The sequence below is a fragment of the Oryzias melastigma genome, linkage group LG3, assembly GCF_002922805.2.
Source record: "Oryzias melastigma strain HK-1 linkage group LG3, ASM292280v2, whole genome shotgun sequence".
NCBI classification, from domain to species: domain Eukaryota; kingdom Metazoa; phylum Chordata; class Actinopteri; order Beloniformes; family Adrianichthyidae; genus Oryzias; species Oryzias melastigma.
In genome coordinates this window covers 28,710,557-28,732,103 of record NC_050514.1, presented here as the reverse complement: position 1 = coordinate 28,732,103, position 21,547 = coordinate 28,710,557, and the positions used below count along the sequence as shown (strand labels likewise).

At 39.6% G+C, this 21,547-nt stretch overlaps 2 protein-coding genes across 2 annotated transcripts; both read left to right on the top strand.

Moving 5' to 3' along the window:
• Positions 1 to 6,524: 6,524 nt before the first annotated feature.
• cplx3b (complexin 3b) lies at positions 6,525 to 15,540 on the top strand. Its single transcript, XM_024294967.2, has 3 exons — positions 6,525 to 7,071; positions 12,785 to 12,872; positions 12,971 to 15,540. Exons 1-3 carry the CDS (start codon positions 6,914 to 6,916, stop codon positions 13,193 to 13,195), a joined length of 471 nt encoding a protein of 156 aa, XP_024150735.1. The 5' UTR covers positions 6,525 to 6,913; the 3' UTR covers positions 13,196 to 15,540.
• A 3,117-nt stretch (positions 15,541 to 18,657) lies between these two features.
• On the top strand, positions 18,658 to 21,547 carry LOC112160456 (growth arrest-specific protein 1). Its single transcript, XM_024294968.2, has one exon. It carries the CDS (start codon positions 19,559 to 19,561, stop codon positions 20,297 to 20,299), a length of 741 nt encoding a protein of 246 aa, XP_024150736.1. The 5' UTR covers positions 18,658 to 19,558; the 3' UTR covers positions 20,300 to 21,547.

Genomic DNA, 21,547 nt, shown 5'->3' with positions numbered 1-21,547 from the left:
GGGCTGTATTTTTGGTTGCTGTTTGGCAAAGTATGATGTGACAAGAAAGACATGAAAGGTGTGAAACGATTAAAGCTGCATCACATGTTTCAGCATTTTTTTTTAGATTTTTTTTTTTTTTTTTTTGCTCTCAAAATCCAAAACACACCTTAGGTCACGGGCCGAACAGGACAAACAATTATTGAACACTAAAACTATTTTTTTAAAACTTTAAAACCATAACTTAATTATGAACTAGAAATATAGAATTAACTGCGATAATGCTAGTGTGAATAAGCTGAATTTGGCAGCTGAAGATGCTAGTGCAGATAGCTGAAGATGCTGAAATTGACAGATAAAAACAGTGAAGCTGAAACTAAAAAAAAAAAAAAACTTAAGTTAGTCAAAACAGCTAGAATCTATCTGAAAAATAGCTAAACTTCAAAAGATAAAAACTGAAAAAGTCTCAATTAGCCAAAACAGCTAGCCTTTTACTATTAGCTTAACTCCAAAAACAGCCTAAACATTTTTTAAAGAAAAGTCTAAATTAGCCAAAAAAAAAGCTAGCATGTAGCTGAAATATTAGCTAGGCTCCAAAATAACCTAAAAAATCTCAGTAAATGCCAAAATAGTCCAAAAAAAAGTAGCAGAATGGCAATTTTTAAAGCTATAACCCCAACATAATTATGAATAATAAAAAAGCAGGAATATTATTCCAGAATAAATCAACTTAAACCTTAAATAACTTTCAATATTTTACTCTCCATAAAAATATATTTTGTCAAAATTATACAAGGGCCATTAATAACAACAAGATGAAATGATCTGGATATAATTACCCAGCGGGCCAGCTCGGGCCTTGACTTTGACACATGTGTTGTAAAATGAATCGCAGAACACAGAAATTCTACTGAATTTCATTTTGCAGTTGTATTACAGTAAAATGAAATACAGTAGTTACTGGCATCCAACTGCCAGTAGTTCCTACTGCAATTGTAGACTACTGTGCTTCCTTTTACCATAATATTACTGTACTATCATTTCCAGTGTATTTAATGTAGAAAAAGGTAAATAAAAATGTATTTTAGTTCTCTTATACCAACTTCTCCAATTGTTCTGGGTGAAGGACATTTTCACTTATTCCCTTTATTCATTTGCTTTTAGCCAAGGCTCTGTTCACCCTGAGTGAGTTCTTAGATCAATGCAACACGGAAACATACAATCCTTTAATTTATATCACTGCATTTTTGGGGGATTGGAAATAAATTCTGGCATTACAGTTCTTATCATTTTTGTCAAATTGCATCTTTTTATCAATTCCCTCAAATCTGAAAGTCGCTTATCCCTTCTGGGGGTTGCTGAAGCCTATCCCAGCTACTATGGGGCAAAGGTGGCATTCTGAAGTGTTTGGATGGGCATATCCTTGAAAGGTTGATTATTTTATGAGTTTATAAGTTTTTACCTATAACTTGAATTTATCAGTTAATTATGGTGGTCCAGAATTGCAAATCCCACCAACAAACCAATCCCTTAATGAAAAAAATATTAAAAATAGCAATGAAAGTTACATTTTAGAAATATAAAAGAAAACACTCCAGAAACCAAAGTACAATTTTTAAATAACTGACACAAACTAAAAATGAAACGTTTCATCAAATTTAATTATTTCCAGAAATTAAGATGAAATCTTAAAAAAACAAACAAAAGAAACCGGAAGTGGTAGATACTATGGGATATCTCTGATGGGAATCAAGTTTGACTTCTGACATTTGAGTTTTTTCAAATGTGTTTTCAATGTTCAGTGTTATGATTAGTACGTGCACATCCAGTATTACTTAGTGCTAAAAAATGTAAGTTGAAACGATGGACAAACATTATCATCCAGCGATGTCCCATTGGACCTTCCTTTTCCGGCTTCCATAAAAAATAAAAACCTTTTCAAAAAAACAAAAAGTAAATTCCACAAATTGAAATGAAATGTTAGCAAAAAAAGAAGAAGCCGGAAGCTGGTATTGCCCTCGCTGTTGCGGAGACCCCAGAGCAGGGAGCTTGGGGCTCACCCAGAATAAACAATCTTTTTCAAACTGCATTTTTTCGTCTGCTCCTGATTCACAATGATCTGAATACAAATAATACTTAGAAGTGTAATTTTAAGATTAATTTTCTTAAGACTTTTCTTCCATCACCTGAAAAATGCCACAAGACCACATTAAAAACACCAAAAGCTGGATTTCCATCAGTCATTATTCTCCACTGTCACCTTGTGCATTCTCAGGGTGGAACCGAACACATTTCTCACAGCAGTTTCTCAGAGTTAAATATAACAATCTGTTCATTCTAACACAGCTGAACTGGATTATAATTGGATTTCACTTGGATTAAATTAGACTGAATTTGTGTTTGTGTTGTTTATTCTTTGCTGCAGTATTGTGCAGTAGAGTGGTGTGGTGTGTACTTATTAGAGGATTTGCATTGAGCTGCTTTAAATCATATTTATCTGATAGATTCAGGCTTCTCTGTCTGCAGGATTATATTTTTTTTCTAGATTTTTCTAAATCAAAATAGAAGCCGAAATCTTCTGATCTACGGCTCCTCTATTGGGGAATCAAATCTGGCAACCAGACATCTCGTTTTTCCTTTTCAGGAGCAGATTTTGTGTTACGTTTGTTTGCTGCACTCTTTGACCTTTCTGGTAGAAGCAACTGGAGGTTTCTCCTTTTCATAGAAAGTCATTTGTCTCCTCTGTTACCCAAATCTATAATCGGTGAGCATTGTGACTGAATAGAGTTACTATAATTTATTCATCAGTGATCTAAATAAATCTGAATTGGACTTAAATAAGTCATAACAACCTCAGGGTGTTGAACTTTTGCTTTTTTAAAGACTTTGATGTCTTCAGATTACTTCTCTTCAATTAGAAATTGAATTATATCCACATTTAAGGGAGGTAACTTGTTTTAAAAAAAAATTAGATTTTTGTAGATAAAGTCAGAGAGGCCAGAGTGAGATGGTTTGGACTTGGCCAGAGGAGAGACAGTGAATATATTGGTGGAATGATGATGAGTCTAGAGCTGCAGGTCTAGAGGAAGGTTTAAGGATGCTGGTGTCAGAGTAGAGGATCCAGGGTTAGACGGAGAAAGCTGATTCGCTGTGGGGACCCTTGAAAGAAAAAGCCTAAAAAAAAAAAAGTTGTACATAAATCTGACAAAAGCATACTGTTGTGAAATCAACCATACAATTATGAAATGTAAATGTGTTTTTTGTTCTAAACACAAAGAAACTTTATTTGAATCATGTTTCTCACAAAACCATTTGACATATTTTCCTTTTGCATCTTGACTAGTATCACCTCTGAGTCACAAGTAGCTTAAAGTTCATCTTTTGATTTATTTATAAAGCCTTCCTAGAGCTCTTTTAATTATGATTATCTCAGTTTTTAGGCAAAGTTTGAAAAGAAAGTGTCATTTTCTATGACATAGTTTCTGTAGAGTGACAGTAGTTCATTAGAAATTCCTTGAGTTGTGGCCGCCCCCTTTCCCGTCATCCATATCTGAGAGCTCTCTGTTCAAAGAGAACCTGGTGGCAGACAAGATGGTGGCTGAAAATCATTAGCCGGAAACGGAAATTCCACAAGATTTCAGAGTTGTAGCCACTTTTAATTAAACTTTTTTCAGTGTTCAGGATTAGCTTAAAATGTGTCAAGAGGGTAAACGCTTTATTAAAGGATATTAACCCTTTAACACCCGAGGGATCGTCGGTGAAGCTTTAACACAAAATCTTTAACATACTGTAACCATTAACTCGATCAATATCATTCCAGTGGATGCCAGAATCTGCTGGAATTGTGTTGATCGTGTTCACAGTTGAAAAGTTACAGGAAATCAAAGAAAATAAATACTGGAGCTCCGGTGTTAAAGGGATACCAAAAGTGTTCAGATTTATAAAACTATTCAGACTTCTACATTGGAGCTTTAGCTCCAGACCAGTGTTTATGTTTGGCTTCAACAATTTATGCCAGGTATAGGTAACTCTAGGCCTCGAGGGCCACAGTGTCTGCATGATTTTCAGATATCCAAGCCCTACTCATGACTGATTAACTTGTTCAGGTGTGTCCAGTCAATTAGAACATGCCAGAGCAAGGGATGCTGGTACACATGCATAATGCACAATGCGGCCCTCGAGGCCTGGAGTTGCCTGTTTCTGCTTTACGCGATGAACATGAATCAGCTCTGTCGTGATGACAAGCAGATTTGCACCGATATAAAATTACTTCATATTAGTAATGTGTTGCATATCTGCTTACCAGCACAAAACCGCTTTTCTCTGCAGATCAGCTCATTCACATTGATCCCGTGAGGAGTTATGGTATGTCCAAAAACATTTTAGGTTTTGACAGAAACAGCTCAAGTGGTAAAGGTTCAAACTTCCTTCCGGCTAATGATTTTTTTAGCTGCGATCTTTTCTTCCCCCTCCTCCGTTTACACTCTCTGTCGCTAGCTTACAGCCCCTCATACCCCCACCGGGGCTAAAAAATGGCGAGCAATATTGGAGCTATCCAGTCGTATAGTTCTGAGCCAGATACCAGCTCGGACGAGGAAAACGAAGACATTCATGGATCTATTGTGTACAAGTACATCAGAATGGGGCAGAACAGGAAGGTTGTGGCCCAGCTAGAATATTTTCTACATAACAAATAAGCTCTTTTTCAAATGGCTTTTTTCCTCCAAAATACACAATTTTACCATACAGATACTCCATCCATCCATCCATTTTCTTGACCGCTTCATCCCGTTCGGGGTCGCGGGGTGCCGGAGCCTATCCCGGCTACTGAAGGGCGAAGGCGGGGTACACCCTGGACAGGTCGCCAGTCTGTCGCAGGGCCTCAATCACACATCCATCCACTCTCACATTCACACCTAGGGACAATTTAGTGTCACCAATGAACCTATGAACCATGTTTTTGGACGGTGGGAGGAAGCCGGAGTCCCCGGTGAAAACCCACGCATGCACGGGGAGAACATGCAAACTCCACACAGAAAGGTCCCAGCCGGGATTCGAACCGGGGCCTTCTCGCTGTGAGGCGAGAGCGCTAACCACTTGCGCCACCGTGCAGCCCCATACAGATACTCGTAAATGCAATTTTAAACTTAATTTTCATCATATTTGTCCTATATCATCAAAAAAATGAAAAAAAAATGCTGCAATAAAAACAACTAAAAAAAACATTTTTACCAGAGTTGGTCTTAAAGTCACGTTGGTCCTATAAGTCTATGATCACCAATACTTTTCTAAATGTTGGAAAAAGTTCTGGAGGAGTCTGGAGTCCATTCTAATCAATAATGTCACTATCATCTATCCTACATAAATGAAATAAACACTTCAGGGGGTTCAGCCATTAGGTAGCATCCTTTCTTCTGCATAAAAAAACAGCTGTTGCTCTGAATTTTCCCCAAACTCAGAACTGTTTTAAACACAGCAGCAACAATTCTTCATGTAAATACTGCAGCCCGCTTCACCGTGGAAGAGTTTCACCATTAAGCTCATGTGTATTTAATATACATCAACTTGGATTAAAGCCTTCTGCTGTGTACCTGCTAAAGCACCTGTAGGGGCTTAGTGATAATCCATAAAAAAGTGATTGGGGCCTGCTTTGCTTGGAACAGATTCCATGGGTGGGGATATGAAAAGCAAAAGGCTATAAGTTGATGTTCAAACATGCTGGTCTGGCAGATTCTCTCCTTTTATTCAATTTCACAGAGATTACCGGTTTGATCACATACGCTGTGTTATGTTTCAATCTATTCACCAGTGGCAGCTTTGAAGTTAGAAAGGAGATTTTATTGAGAGGCAGGTGTGGCGACCAGGGCCTCGCTAAGCCGGTGACAAAAACGACACTGAGACGCTCTCTGTCTCCTCTGATCCACAGGGACTGGGAAAGTAGGCCAGGCTCGGTGTCAGACTGCAGGGAGGATCGGGATGCTCAAGTTGTTGACTTGTGATCAAAGTTGTTTCTGTTTTTTTTTCCCTCACTTTGGTTGTCAAGATTTTCACAGAGGTACAGATTTAAAATACTCCTTGCACACATAAACACAAATATAGGTCTCCTACTTTGGAAGGAGGCTTTCCAAGGGAACACAACATCCTCCAGATGCTCTGTCAATAAATAGCAGCTTCTTGTAATAGCATTTGAACTGTTCACTTTATGACACATGCATGCGCAAAACCCAAATAGCAGAGAAAATCCAATAATGAGCATAAGAGTCTGGTTTTCTCTTGAGTGGTCTGCAGATCAGAGTCAAAATTGGCCCATTGTTACTCATTAGGGTAAATGTTTGATGTTTCACCGTTTCTCTCCCCTCCAATGTGGCATTCAGAAGCTCACTCGTGCGCAAACACTTCTGGAGCAGACTTTTTCCCAACTAATTAGACCAATATGCCATGCACCAAAGCGACAGACAAGCATTTGACTAAGTTGCAGTTGGGGGAGCTGAAATTTCTGCACCAACGCTGACCTGCAGAAACGCCAAAACAGCTGAGGTTCTGCGTCCAGTTGTAATCAGAACGCGCAGCCGGCGGTGCGGAGCGCGCTGTGCGAGCGCGCTGACGGCTGCGTGGGATTGGGTGGAGTGGTGCGCTGTGGACGGAGTCACGGGATTGGTAGAGTTCAGCGCCAAACTTGTTGGCTCGTCACTGAGCCGCTCCTCTCCATCCTTTGTGCGCGAAGCTGTCCAGGACCGTCGGTGCTGAAACTGTCAGCCTCCGACACACATTTTTAGGGTTTTATCTTTCAAGCCCAGCATCTGTTTTTTTCTCTACAAGACGCCTGGTTTAAGCCTCCTTTGCCTGAATTCATTCCATCCGCCGCTCTCTCCAGGAGCGCATCAGAAGCCTTCAACTTCAGCCGATCCAAGCGGGGACTCTCCGGATCTCAACCATGGCTTTCATGATCAAACACGTGGTAGGGGGACAGCTGAAGAACCTGACAGGCGGACTGACGGAGGAGAAAACTGAAGGGGAGAAATCAGATGCTGCCGCGCAGGGGATGACTCAAGAGGAATTTGAGCAATATCAGCAACAGTTAGAGGAAGAAAAGTAAGACAACTTTATTATCGAGCATTACAACGAGAATAGTCGGTGTTTGTCAGACATAGCCGTCGTGTTTTTTATGTTCTCTTGGAGAAGCGCCCCCAGTGCGCCGCGCGCACTTTTACGCATCAATGCAATAATAGGAGCGCTCCACAAACAGCTGCTCCTCTCGCCCAGAGAGCCCTCCGTTTCTCATCTTCGGCTAATCCTGAAGCCTTTTTAATGACGTGACTCCCTAAACTGTTCTGATTTTGTAAATGTTTGGGAAATCGTGCTTAAAGGGCAAAAAAACATTATTTCAGTCTTTGGTAACTTCCATCCTTCCTTCAGTCATTTCTAAAAGCTTGGATAATTTAAATATCTGCATCTGAAGTCAAAAATCTATTAATTTTGTTGTTTGTAAAGTCTTTTTGTCATTTCTGTTGTTGTTTTCCTATGAAATCAAATAAGTTTCTTTTCCGATTTTTAACCCAGAGAGTTGCTTAAACACCTCTTATAAGAACACAAGTCAAGAACAAGGTCATTTGGCAAGCAGAGTTCCAGGGCACACGGCTCACAGCTGATTAGTGTGATGCTCCCCTCAGAGCAGGACTCCAAATCCCCATTTTAGACGATCCCTACTGCTTTGAAATGTGTTTGTTGTGCTTAGATAGTGTTCAGTTGAGACAAAAACGCATCACGGCCTTTGCTTTCATCGTTTTTCAGGGCTGTATGTCTCAGTCTTGGCATCACTCAACACCTCTGATGAACACTTCTGTCCAAAGTGTCTCGTGATTCCAAAAATCTGAAGTGTGAGTGGGAGGAAATGTCCTGATGCTGGCAGGATTAACACTCAGCCCAGCCCACTGGGTTCTGCAGGAAGCGTGGCGAGACGCGTTTCCGTCATAACGTGACCTTCAGTGGCAAACAGCCATTAGTCAGAGGTGCTGAACATGAGCATAGATCACTGAAGGGAAGCAGAACAGGACTGTAGGGGGGTGGGGTAGACTGCTCATACAGGCATGTCACATGTAGACATTTCATCACCCTCAGCAGCGGGGCCACAGTGACAGCCCTGGTGATCCGATGCCCTTGAGAGAGAAGACACAAAGCTGCAAGTGAGCGCCGCGTGGCCCCTCGGTGCTCGGCCCACTCACGTTAATCCAAAGTGAACTCCAGATCGCAGGGGCAGGGCCACGGGTGCAGCGCCTCCACACAGAACGACCTTCTCCTGACACAGAGGATGGAGACTTTCCCCATGAAGAGCACTGCGGTCCTGCACTGTCACTCTGTGTTTAGATGATGCTGCTGAATTGATCAAAGGTGCAGCTTCTTTCCCTGCCTTCCCTCACCGAAGGCCGTCATTCATTCTGCTTTTTCTGAGGCATTTTATCAAACTTGTGCTCATCGATGAGGAATCCCTTCAAACTTTGAAAGGTTTAGGAGTAGAGGAAGCTTCTTCTGGATGCCCTCTGCTGGAGCCAGTACACTGTGATCGGTCAAAATCAGCATTTAAGGTGGATTCAGACAAACATGGAGAAGCAGAACCTTTGTTTGATCGTAACAGAGCAGCAGCTTTGACTGAAACCCACCAAAAGCTTCCAACTTTTTATCAAAAGCTTGGATCTAAATGTGCAAAAAAATCTTCACTTCCCTCTTACTATCAAAAATCAGCTTAAAAGTGGTGGAATTGTGATGCAGTTTGCAAAACAAGATAGTTTACAGTTAAAGACATTTACAGAAAAGAGAATTGAAATGAAAAACATTGCAAATTTCTGCTTTTTATGACCTGCAAACATTAACTAAATTGGTAAAAATGACTGAAAGAACAATCAAAAAATGAAAAAAAAATAATAAAAGACATAAAAATGTAAGGAAAGTCAAACGAAAGGACAATATAGACAGACATCAAATTGAAAAATGAAATATGAATGCAGTCTCAGCAGGGCACAAACCAGTGTCCTGTTTGTGCCTGTCCCAAGTCCAGTAAATGCAGTTGGTAGTGTCAGGATGAGAATTTCAACATAAACTTATAAGACATATCAAAAAATATCAAAGGAGAAGAGAGATACATGGACAGATGAACTGGTATGATGATGATACAGTTTTCTATGCATTTTAGGGCATTTGAGACATTAAAAGGGTAACCAAACCCTAATTCAGCTTTTTTTGGCTGTTGACCTTTATAAAGCGCCTTTAAAAGTGCAGTCTGTTGGTCATTACCAATTTTTTTGTCAAATTAAAATAAACTGTTTTAATCGTTGAAAATATAGTCAAAAACAATATGTGTGCTGCCCCCTACAGGTTGAAATGAGGTATTAGAGTTGAATTTGTGATTAATCTGCAGCTCCAGTGATGATAACAGTTCTATTCCCTAGCCCCACCCCTCTGACTGGATATTCAAATTTTGGCTGTGGGTGGAGTCAGCCTCCACCTTTGGTTAACCTTTAAACTCCACGTCTTGTAGGCTGTCTTCCTGCTGATTTCCTCCCTTTGTTGTTGCTGATTACCTGGATCAGGTGTGCTTATCCAATAAGGAGCTTCAATGGTAGATTGGTTGAAAAACATGTTAGACACCGGTCCTTGAGGCCCAGATTCTAACAGCCCAGCCTTCAGGGGCGGACTTACCATTAGGCAAAGGTGGGCAATTGCCTAAACACTTTGGGGAGCCCGAGCTGAAGACTTGAAATATTTCAATTATAATTTTTGTGGCCATCATCATTGGCCATCACTGAGATGGTCACTCATGTGAAAGTGTTTCCCTCTCCCCAGTAAATCTGCAGCAATAGAATATTCCGACAATAGCAAGTTAGTTAGCAGTGAAAGACTCATCCAAGAGTTTGAAAAGAAAAAAGTGGTAATAATCAATAAATGCAGGGAGAAAGACAAAATAGAAAAAAGAAGAAAACAATCACAAAAAGATGAGAAGACAGAAACAGAGAGGAAAGTCAACAAAATTAGCAAAAATTGTCTAATTGAGCCTTTTGAGTCCACCAATGCCTGCCCTAAACTCCCAGTACACCAATGTGCCGCCCTCTTAAGTTCTACATGCACCTCAGAGTGTGGCAGGCGAAATCCAGGCCTGTCTTTAACCTTACAGCTTTAAGGTTAAGATTTTTTTTCAAATTCTGGAATTCCATCTGAACCTTTTCTTTACAAAAATCTATTTACTGTAAGAATTTGTGGAGGTTTCTGAAGCCTCCTCTGCTGATTAAAAAATAACTCAACAACCTGAGACGTCTAACAAACACACTGCGAAAACAGCCCCCTTGAAACTAGTACAAAATTCTTAAAATTTGATAATTTTTTTCTTTAAATAAGCTTTAAAAATCTGTCAATTAAGTAAAAAAAATTGCCTCACCAAGAATTCTTATTTAAACAAAAAATAAGTAACTTCGGTTGTGTCGGAATTCCTTCACTTCTCACTATAAAGTGCACTATATGTTGTGATTGATATTTTGTAGTGCTGTCCAAATCTATGATTAAAAATGTATTCCCATTGAAATTTCCCAGAACTCTCTCTGAGAAATCCAGGTGTGCATCGATGCTCACTAGAATGGCAAATATTATATATATTTTTTTTAATAAACCATCCATGTTTTCATCATCAGAACACAGTAGATTCATATAATTGTCTTCGTAAAATGCTCAAATTTATTTGGTTTTTAGTTTGTGAAATTAGTGATGTCATATTTGTCATTAAAAAAATGTAGTGAGCATGGTGTCTGAATTGCTTTTAAAATCCAGGGCACTAAATAGTCCCGCACTTTATTGTTTTTTTAGAAGTTAGGGAGTAAAGAGAGAGAATGCGGTGATAGCACAAGGCATATTTTCTTACACTAACATTATTTTGCTATTGAAAAAAAAAACAGCATAATAAGATTATTAAATATTAAAATAAGTCATCTTTTTTCTTGCAACAAGGGTTTTTTACTTTCTTAAAATCAGTTTTTGCTTGCATTTTAATTTGAAAAACAACACTCACAAGAAGAAACCTCCAAAAATATCACACCTGTACATGTTTGTTCATTAGATTCTGGTTGTTTTTCAGTCAATGTGTGGTTAAAGGAACATTTTGTTCAGCTGCTTTCTCCTCAGCTCCTCAGAACGCACACATTTCTGCACAGCTTGAGCAAAGTAAACAACAGCTCTGAAAGATCAACACCATCTTTTCGTTGAGGAGTTGGTTTCTCCTCAGGGGGGTGAAGCCAGAAATCTTACAGAAAGAGAGCTGAACAGACAGGAAGCGGAATTAGGAGCACCTGAACGTGAGCGGAACATGGCGCCTCCTCCAACAAGCACGCGTACACAAACATTTGTTGTGCTGCTCCTCCACCTTCTGTTAGCTCTGCTATTAAAAAGGACACACTGTTAAAATTGCCTCAGAGGAATTAACGGTTTGAATCTGATTTAAGTCTCACGACACGTTTATTACAAAGATGCAAATGCAGATAAGAATAAAAAACATTGATTTTTATGCATCAAGTTTAATTCAGTTGTGTGATTTCACAATAAGAGTAATGAAATCAAGTCTTACAAAGTCTATTTATTGTGTGAATGTTTAGTAAGCATTTACACCATAGTGACTCTCCTGCTCCTTTCGAAAAAACTCAATCACACTTTCAGCAATTTTAGCAATCATGGTATCATAACGTTCAGCTCATTAAGGACATTACTGCTTGTATATTTGGTCTTCATAAACTTTATAGTTTTTGAAATATTGAGTAAAATATGCCCCATAGGAAATTAATGAGAATGTCTTCAAATGTCAAAATTTCAAGTAGATTAGCAACAAACATTGAAATAGATTCATGGCTATGTTTTAATCTTTATAGCAATTTTCTAAGAATTTGGATCTTAGCTAATATTTAGCAACGTGCCAAACATTTTTGTCTAATTTGTTATGGTTTTTATAGGCTAATTTAGAGTTTAGTTTCTATTTTAGCAACAGACTAATGTAACTTACTGAGGAATTTTAGGCTATTTTGGAGTTTAGCTAGTATTTAAACAATGAGCTAGCTTTTTTGGCAGATTTGGCATCTACTAAGGTTTTTTTGGACTAATTTGGTGTTCAGCTCATATTTAAGCAACACACCAAATATTTTTTTTTTGCTAAATTGACATGTATTAGGAATTTTTAAGCAACTTTACTCCATATTTTTTTAGAAATTTAGGGCAACTTCAGTGATTTTTCATAGTTCTTTAACAAAATTTCCAATCTTTTATCAAATTTTACATTTTGCATTTGATTTTCAGTAAATCCCTTCAGCAATTAAAGTAAATTTTGACAACAAAAAGCTTCAGCATCTTCAGTGACTACTTTCAGCAAAACACATTTATACTAGCATTATTGCAGGTAATGCAACTTTTCTAATTCCTCCTAAAATCCGGTGAGGTTGGATGCTATAGAGTGTTTTTCATATAAATCTTTCATACCTGTCAATCATTTCAAATTATTTTAATGGACAAACAGATTCTACTGAGATTTGTGCTGCAATTACTGATTCATGAATGTGAGAACAGAAAGTTCTGAGATCAAATGCTATTAATTTATGATCGGTCCTTTGTGTCGTTTGAGTTAGTGGGGATCACAAAAAGCCAAACAAATAATACTCTTAGAGAATGCACCATTGAAAGGGATTGAAATGTGTGCGTTTGAATTTTATAGTCACTAAAAAAATGTGTTTTAAAGCAATAGGGGTCATTTTAAAGCAACTTTTTATCCTTTTTTTCTTTGCAGACAAGAACGAGAAGCTCATTTTGCACAAAAGAAAGCTGAAAGAGCCACAGTTAGAACCCATTTTCGAGAAAAGTACAAACTACCAAAGGTAAATCGATGCTGAATGAGGTATTCAGGATTTTGGTATCTAATATTCTTTTTCTCCCACATGGTGAAGTGTGTGTCTGATTGTTCTCTGTGTCGCAGAATGAATTGGACGAGACCCAGATCCAGCAGGCCGGAGACGACGTGAATCTGCCCACGGAGCTGGCCAAGATGATCGCCGAGGACAACCAGGAGGAGACACACAAGCAGTCGGTGCTGGGCCAGCTGTCCAACATCCAGAACGTGGACATCGACCAGCTGAAGGACAAAGCCCAGGCCACACTGGAAGACCTCAAAAAGCAGACAGAAAACTGCAGCCTCATGTGATGCGGCCGGCTCGCCGCCTCAGGAGAACAGAGATGTGCAGGCCTTCATCAGAGGCAGAGCTGCTCTCGTTGCTTTAGCAGAATGTCAGCTGGCAGGAACACAAAATTTTACAAATTTAAATGAATCTTTGGAAATCTCTGACACAATCGAAATTCTAGAAATGTCATTTTCCACATTTTGGGGTCATTTCTGCCGTTTGAGCAACTCGTCCTCTGAGTGAAGTTCGTCTGGTGAGTCCAGTCCTTCGTTCCCTCTGTCGGCCAGACTCCTCCGCTCCCTGTACCTCATGTGACCAGTAATAACACAAGATGATCAATGCGATCTTGTGGCGAGAAAGTGTGCCGCTTTGCGTTGTCTTTTCTTTAACACACAGCAGCTGGTTTCACTGATGATCACATGCACTTTCAATAAGAGGAGGGGTCACTGAGACCAGCTGCTCTAGAAAACATACATCTATCTAAGACGCTTGCGCAGGATTTCGTGTTATGTTAAATTTGGGAAACTTAATTTATACAACAAAACATTTGTTTTTGGTTTAAACCTCCCGTTCAAAAGCACACCTTTGCGCAAAGAGGCAATTTAAGACAAATTTACAACAAAAAGTCGTTAAAAGTAGCTCCCTTATGCTGCTGTAGTCTTTTCTTAGACATATCATATTTATTTGTTAACTTTTTCTGAACTTCAGTGTGCCTTGGATGTCAAGGTTGTCTTATTTTAGGCTATAAAAAAACCTACAAAGCTTTCTCAATTGTTAAATTCTGCAGGAAATTTCTTCTAAAAGCCACAGAAGATGATCTACTTTATGAAATGTTAGGGAAATTATAGGAAGTTCTTGAAAAGAGGCAGTCATGTACTCCCAAATTTAACGTAGCATTCTCATAAATGACATAGCGAGTAGATCTGTGAATATGCTGCATCCCAGAGAGAAAGAAACACTTTAGGGAAGTTGTGTGATGCCAAAGCCTTTGCTGAGAACAAAACGTAGACTAAAACGGCGCTTATATTCCTCGTGTAACTGAGTATAAACCCAACACATATTAATGTTCTGTAGATGTGAAGGTATCTAACGTTCGCCCGTGCTGTCCACAGCAGGCTGTTCTTCATCGTTCCCATGAGCTCGCTGGGTCTTGTGGTGTCCTCACCTTCACCTCTTCCATCCCCTGTCCCATCTGCCCCGGCGTCTCAGTGGTGCTGTTTGTGCTGGTGGGTTTTTGTGTCGTTTAGCTGGTGTGATACGTCAAGTGGTGTCTGTGTAGAAATCAAGTATAACACAAAAAGTTGTCCTGCAGCCGGAGCTCGCAGTTGCTTACAGCGGTGTTACATATCCTCTCTGACCACAAGGGAAGGAACTCGAGGGGATTTTGCTTCAGCTAGTTTCTATCATTATATGTGTTGTTGTATTTATTTTTGTTGTGGTCAGAATTTTGGTTAGTTTCTCTTTAAAGACCCACTCCAATTATATATTTTTTCTATTGTAAAATCTTTCCTAGTGGTCTTCAAATTATGATTATGACGTTTTTAGCCCAAATCAAAACCCGGGGCCCTTTTTAAAGACCTATTTCCTATTTAAGACCTGAGCAATATCAGAGCTATCCTATTAGAACTCAGACGGGGAAATAAATATGTGAATGGATCTATTTGTCTGCAAGTAAATGCATCAGAATAAAGCAGAAATGGGAGATTTTGTGGAAGTTGGTGCGTCACAACTGAGAGATTCTTCAATCGCCAAGTTTTTATCTGCTTCCAATAATTTATGATAAGAATAAAGAAATACTAAGAGACTAAGTTTTAATCTGAAACTCGTATATATATGCCATCCATCATGATTAAATGCCACAAGAATTAAGTTAAAAAGAGTAAAAAAAATACTAAAAAACACAATTTTCCTTGGAGTGGGTCTTTAAGTTCTTCAACTTTTAACTTTGGAAATTAAGTCAATTTTTTCGCTTTGTGTGCCACACTGCTGCTCCACAAAAACTGAGGCAACACATTTTCCAATGCAGTTATTATTCTGAAGAAATAGATCACCACTATCAGGATGAGCTGCAAAAGCCCTTTCATATTAAAGCCACGACAGCTTATGTCATTCACGATCATGAGGTGATACTCACAGGTGGAAAACAAGCCATAAACTAAAACTTTATTGCTTTGTGAGAAAGTGTGACTTGAAATACTAATAAATAGGAATAATAATCAAGTGTAACCTTTGTGCTGTTTTCCTGAGGAACAGACTCCTGAGGAAATGGCTGCTCTAACATGCAGTTTCCTGTGATTTTTTTCTTCTCTGTCATTCTGTCAGAGCATTACAGTGCGTTTCAACTGCAATAAACTGATTTTTATGAAAACGTCGACTCTTTTCCGTTTATTTAAGGTGTTTTGTACTCACAGCAGGAAAATGGAACCGCGAAAAAATAATTTTAACAAACAAATGATTAAAAATCCATCCTCAGATCCCTTTTGAGGTCGTGGGGCTGCTGGAGCCTATCCCAGTTATTGTTTGGAGACACACACTGAACAGGTTGGGAGTCTGTTACAGAACCATGCACTTACATGCACACCGAGGGGCAATTTAGAGACCACAATTAAGTTTCAGGTAGTAAGTTTTTGGACTGAGAGAGAAAACCCTCACTTGAACAGAGAGAATATCCAAACTCCACACAGAAAGAGACTGTGAGGTGAGGGTGCTAACCACTGTCCCACTGGTCAATAAACCAAATTATTTCAATAAGATTGTTTGGAAATCAAAATAAATCTAAGATTTACTTAAATCAAACACTACTGTGAATGGCAGCAGAGATATTCTTCATTTAAGCATTGCAGCCTTGAAGTAGACAGGACTCCGTCTTCTTTTTGGAAACTTTTTGCTCTGAACTAAGTATAATTTTGTACTTTTTTCAGTGGCAGCTGGAGGAAAAAAGCTTGAATACTTACACATTAAAGTGCATCTCTCTTTCGCACGTGCACACAGGTTGATATTGACTACAAATATAAAAAAGTAAATAACTGAAATAAGAAATTGTTCAAACAATGCTAAGACAGAAAAAATACCCTTTTCATTCAAATATCTCTAATTTATAATTCGTAAATTAGAGTAAATAAACTGAAGATTTTCAGGCAACTTTATTTTTGCTTTATTTTTCAAAAGTAGTTTAGGAACATTAGCGCCCCTCGAGGTGGCGGTTGGAATTGCAGCTCCTCTTTCGAATTTATTTAATGTAATTTGGATTCATATAATAATTTATGGTAGCCTATCCAGTTCATAGTTGATATTTTTGAGCGATCTGATCTGATTTGATCCGATTCACTGACCTAAAATCGATCCAGAACATATTTAGCCAAAAAAAAAGGAAATATTTCTTGAGATAATCAAGTGTACAATAACTATGTGAACAAACAAGTAAATAAGAATTAGTGGCAAATCCATTCACATTTTAGCTTCATAAACTTCAGCTCTTGTTTTTTGACATCAAAATAAAACAAACAGAACTTTACTAGAACATTCTATCACACTGTATGGTCATGTCTTTGAAAAATGTAAGATGTTTCCAAACATTAGATTATAATGATTGTTTTTTTGCTGTCATGTTTTTGTTGTCCACTTTGATGGTTTTTTTTCTGAGGATATCAAAAAAAGAACTTTGGTTGTTCTTATTTTTTACTAAAATGCATTTTTTTATTTTTATTTAACTCTTGATTTTTCACGCACTTTTTCACTCAAAAAAATTCTTTAGATTTACTTTAAAGTCTTGCATCTTTATGAGTAAAGCAAAATATTGAATGCATTTAGTAATATTTACACAAGTATTTTAAAAATTCATGAAAAATCAAAGGAGTTAAATAAAAATAATAAAAATGCCTCTAAGTATAAGTGAGAATAGCCAAAGATCATTATTTGAGTGTGAAATACTTTTTGCTTTACTCTGTGATTTAGGCAAGTAGAGTAGAAAAATAAGAATATTTATCCTTTTCGGATTCTAGCTAATTTGCTTCAGAACAATCATTCGGTGTGGTTGCGTGCAACCACTTGACGCAAACCTTTCAAGTAAATCCCAAATTATTATTTTTTTTTTTTTTGTATAATCAATAAATCAGCAATCGATTTTGTTTCTTGATAAAAAATCTGCATTTGATCTCATCACAACTAGAATATGCAAAATTATTAAATGGAATAACTCAGTAGGGGTGGGATTATATAAGTTTGCTTCTTCCCACTCATTTTCAAGCAATAAATCAAGCTCCATAATCACTATATTTAATGAATTACATGTGACTTAAGTGTCTCTATTTTTTAATCAAATAATTTAATTATTTAACAAGGTTGAAAAATCAGTGATTTTTTTGTCTCAATTTAAGCTTGAAATAAACCAAATTAATAAATCAGCTAAAAAAAACATGATGCGCTTCAATCCTAATGGTATTTTCCAAAAATTATCTTATTTTGAAATGTCTTTTTTTTAGTAGTATCACTGTAAGAAGTGAAACGTTGGCTCAATTGACAAAAGTTACGTCATTTGTTACATTTAAAATTGTTAGCTTGTATCAAATTAAAACAAATAGTTGATGGATAACTATACTTGGAAGTTTTATTCAACATAAACAAATGATTATAAATGTAACAAAGTACATACCTTTTGTTAATTGATCCAATGTCTCACTTCTTTCAGTATTCTGCCTCAGATCTGGTTGGATCGTAAAGAAACCAATTAATCAATTAATTGTTATCCCCCTAGAAATTATTTAATCTTGGTTTAATTATTTCCATGTCTATTTTATGTCACACGGATTAAAAATTGTTGTGATTTCCTAAATTGAATCTGTTTATTATGGGATGCCTCTGCCTGCTGCACTGGTAGCAGCCCGAACACCAGATGGAGACAGAACCACTCAGTCAGAAGTGATTGTCAGTGATGAAAATGAGAGATGTTTGACCAACTGATGCTTAGAATGAAGACAGACGTGATGGAGCATATTTGGATCCACTGAAACCAATGAGAAAAGTACAAAACTTCTAACTGTGAAATGTCTGGATTACAGTGTTTCTATTTTCGTATTCTTCCAATGTGCGTCATCAAACTCACACTTCTTTCACGCACAATCTGTGCGGAGTTAGGAGTGCTTTTAACTGCTTGGCATCCATCTGTTTTTGTATTTTTGGCATGCTGGCACCTCTCTGCGCGCAGACGCACAGCCGTCTTCAGACACAGAGCTGGTTACCATCATAATGGCAGGAAAGGCCTGCGCCTTTGCTGGTTTTCAAGTGCGCCCTGAAAGGATCATGGCTGTAAAATATATTGATGCTGAACCTTTCCCATTGACACTCCGCAGTGCGTGAACAATCTGCAGCCGAGACACTGGGCCGCTGCGTTGCCAGTTTGACACAATCGGGGTGAAACGGGCCAGAAAATACTATTCTCTGCCATTCTCCTCTGTCATTCGGGGCTTAAAAACTGGATAGAGGGAGGTGCAGATAGAGAGGAGGAGAGAATGATGAGGAGCAATTAAAGATTAACTGTTTTTAGGGCAAACCTCTTCCATAATGTGCGTTAAAAACGAACTTTTAGGAGTTTAAATTGGAGCAGAAGAGGTGTGAGCTTTTGCTCCAGGAATGCGTTTTTTCAAGCCTCCCCCTTTTTTCTGACTTGTGTTTTGCTAGAAAGAAGCTTGGGCTGGGGTGTGGGGGTGCAGGGGGGGACCACACAAATCCAGGGTTTCATTATAAACAGTTTCATCCAGAGGGCTCGTCTCGGAGAGGATTTGTGCCTGCAAATTTGATCTCACGGCTCGGACTCGTCAAACGGCGACCAATCGGGGATCAAGATCGTAAACGGAGGAGGGAAGAGGTGGTGGTGGTAGGAGAAGGAGGGGGCTTTCTTTTTCTTTTCTTTTTTTCATGACAGAGGGAGGGGTGCTGCGGGGAAATGATCGGCGGACCGTGAAGCGTAACAGCCAGAAAGAGGGACAAAGACGCACGTAGCGGGAGCAGAAAGCAGCGCAGAGAACGCAACAGTGGGGGGAAAGTTTAGACCGCGTGGACGGGTGATGTTTGAGTCTGGGAATAATCAGGAAAAATTGGGAAGATTCCGTTAGGAAAACTGTCCTTAAAGCGCGCGTAACGTTTGGATACCTCCGTGGCGCGTTGGCGGACTCTGCGTGGACACGCGTCCAGAGATGACCGGTTCTGCGCCGAATCTCTTATGCGTGCCCTCTTGGGGTGGTCCCGATCCAGATTTTTTTCGGTTGAGAAAGTAAACTTCTTCGCAGCGGAAAGTTTGTGGAAACTTTTGTGGACTTCTTTGGACTAGTTCCGATCCGGATGTGTTGGACGAGACGGTCCCAGTCATCGGACTAGAACTTCATCCGAGCATGAGGTGCTGGTGCGCCCCCCTGGCACTTCTCCCATGGGTGCTGGTGGCTTTGGACGCCCAGCTCATATGCTGGCAGGCGGTTCTCCGGTGCAACCAGGAGCCCGAATGCAACCTCGCGTTCCGCCAGTACTCCTCAGCCTGTGACGACGTCATCGCGGGCGCCACAAAGCAGTGTCCGAGCCACTGCATCAACGCGCTCATCCGGCTCAACGACACGCGCAACGGGCCCCAGCTGGAGAGCTGCGACTGCACGCAGGACCAGGAGTGCCTGCGCGTCCAACGCGCCATCGAGCCTTGCCTGCCCCGCAGGCACCCCAGCGACTCCGGCGGGATCGGCTGCATGGAGGCCCGCCAGCGCTGCGAGGAGAACCCCGTGTGCCACACCTCCCTCACGGCGTACCTGGCCCACTGCGGGCAGCTCTTCAACGGCAGGAGGTGCTCCGCCAAGTGTAAGGCCACCATCCAGCAGATGCTGCTCATCCCAAACGGCGAGCTGCTCAACCAGTGCGTCTGCGACGGGGTGGAGAGGCCTTTCTGCGAGGTGGTCAAAGAGAACATGAGCAAACTGTGCTCCATTGGGGACCCCAGTGATGTTACGCACACGCCAGATTACAGCTATGATGACGAGAACGAGGGTGTGAGAGAGGAGGAGGTTTACTCTGAAAACTCCTGCTCCTCCAACAGCTTGAGCTCCCATGTGCTCCTCCTTCTTTGGCTGTTGTTCTGGATTAATGATTGAAATGAAGGAAAACTGGAGATTATGATCTGGACATGAAGTTCTACAATTAGGGATCTTCCATGATTTTGTCCTTTTAGCTGATCACTGTAAAGGAAAATCTTCTGAAACTCAAAGATGCTTCCAGGTGAGAGGACCAGACTGCTGCAGCACCTCCTCATGTGCCTTCTGTTTATTTGGCTTCCCTTTAATTGTACTTGAAGTGTGGCTTTAATAAGACTAAAGACAAACACCAGACTCTGTTTGCTCGGCTCTCCATGTCAGAGGCCTTCAGTTGTTGCAGCAACCGCTCTTCAAATATTTGTGGGAAACGTTTAGAGGATATAGGCCAGGGTGTGGGGATCAAGTACTTAAATTAAGTGAAGCACCACTCCAGCACTTTTGTCGTGTTCCCATCCCCCCATGTCAAATTGTTTTACTGAACTTCTTTTCCTGAGAGGGCCCCCCACTCTTCCTCTCCCAGCAGCCCCCTTTAACGCTCTGCCAGCATGCGAGCGTGAATGTCCCAGCTAAAGTTTGACCACCACGTAAAGTTTATGCACGCTTTAAAACATTTGCAATGAAAGTAAAGTATCTTGATGTGTTTGGATGGCACAGGAAGCTTGTTTCAGCTCTTGAAGGTATATATACTGCATCTATTTGAGCTGTTTAAGAGCTTGGAGGATCCAAGTTTGGTTGAAATTAAATAAATGTGCACTGGTTGGTTAAGAAACCACACATATGATTGAATGTACAATGAAAGATACCCACAAAAAAAGCAAATGTTGGCTTAAAAAGAATGTTCAGCCAATACTCACACTGATAGTTCTACAGTTTGTCCGAATGTTTTTACAACTTCATGTGAACGGACCAAATTGTCCGGAAGTGTTACAACAGCTGCTGGTTTGGTGGGTGTGTGTGCTGAAAACAAGCACTGACCAGAATAGAAAAAGCACCTGTCCAGTTCCTAAAGTCCATCAGAAACGAGTGGGCAACTTAACCTTCCAACTGAACAGTTTTCTTTTTTCAAATTCTCTCTTTATTTCGCATTTTGGGCGTTTTTCTTTTCTGATAATGGATGGCGCTCATGTCAATTCCTCTATTGAATTCACTTCTGTTCTTTGGTGTGCTGATTAGTTTGTTTGGTTCTGTTTAAAAACCCACTCTGATATATTTTTTTATCTATTTTTAAAGCGTTTCCATTGGTCTTTTAATTATGGTTATGCAGTTTTGTAGATAAAATAGTAAAACATGTTTTCTTGGACATAGTTT

Coding starts and splice junctions, on each gene's coding strand:
- cplx3b (XM_024294967.2), top strand. CDS start 6,914: ATGGCTTTCATGATCAAACACGTGGTAGGGGGACAGCTGAAGAACCTG. Junction 7,072..12,784: donor CAACAGTTAGAGGAAGAAAA/GTAAGACAACTT, acceptor TTTTCTTTGCAG/ACAAGAACGAGAAGCTCATT. Junction 12,873..12,970: donor AAAAGTACAAACTACCAAAG/GTAAATCGATGC, acceptor TCTGTGTCGCAG/AATGAATTGGACGAGACCCA.
- LOC112160456 (XM_024294968.2), top strand. CDS start 19,559: ATGAGGTGCTGGTGCGCCCCCCTGGCACTTCTCCCATGGGTGCTGGTG.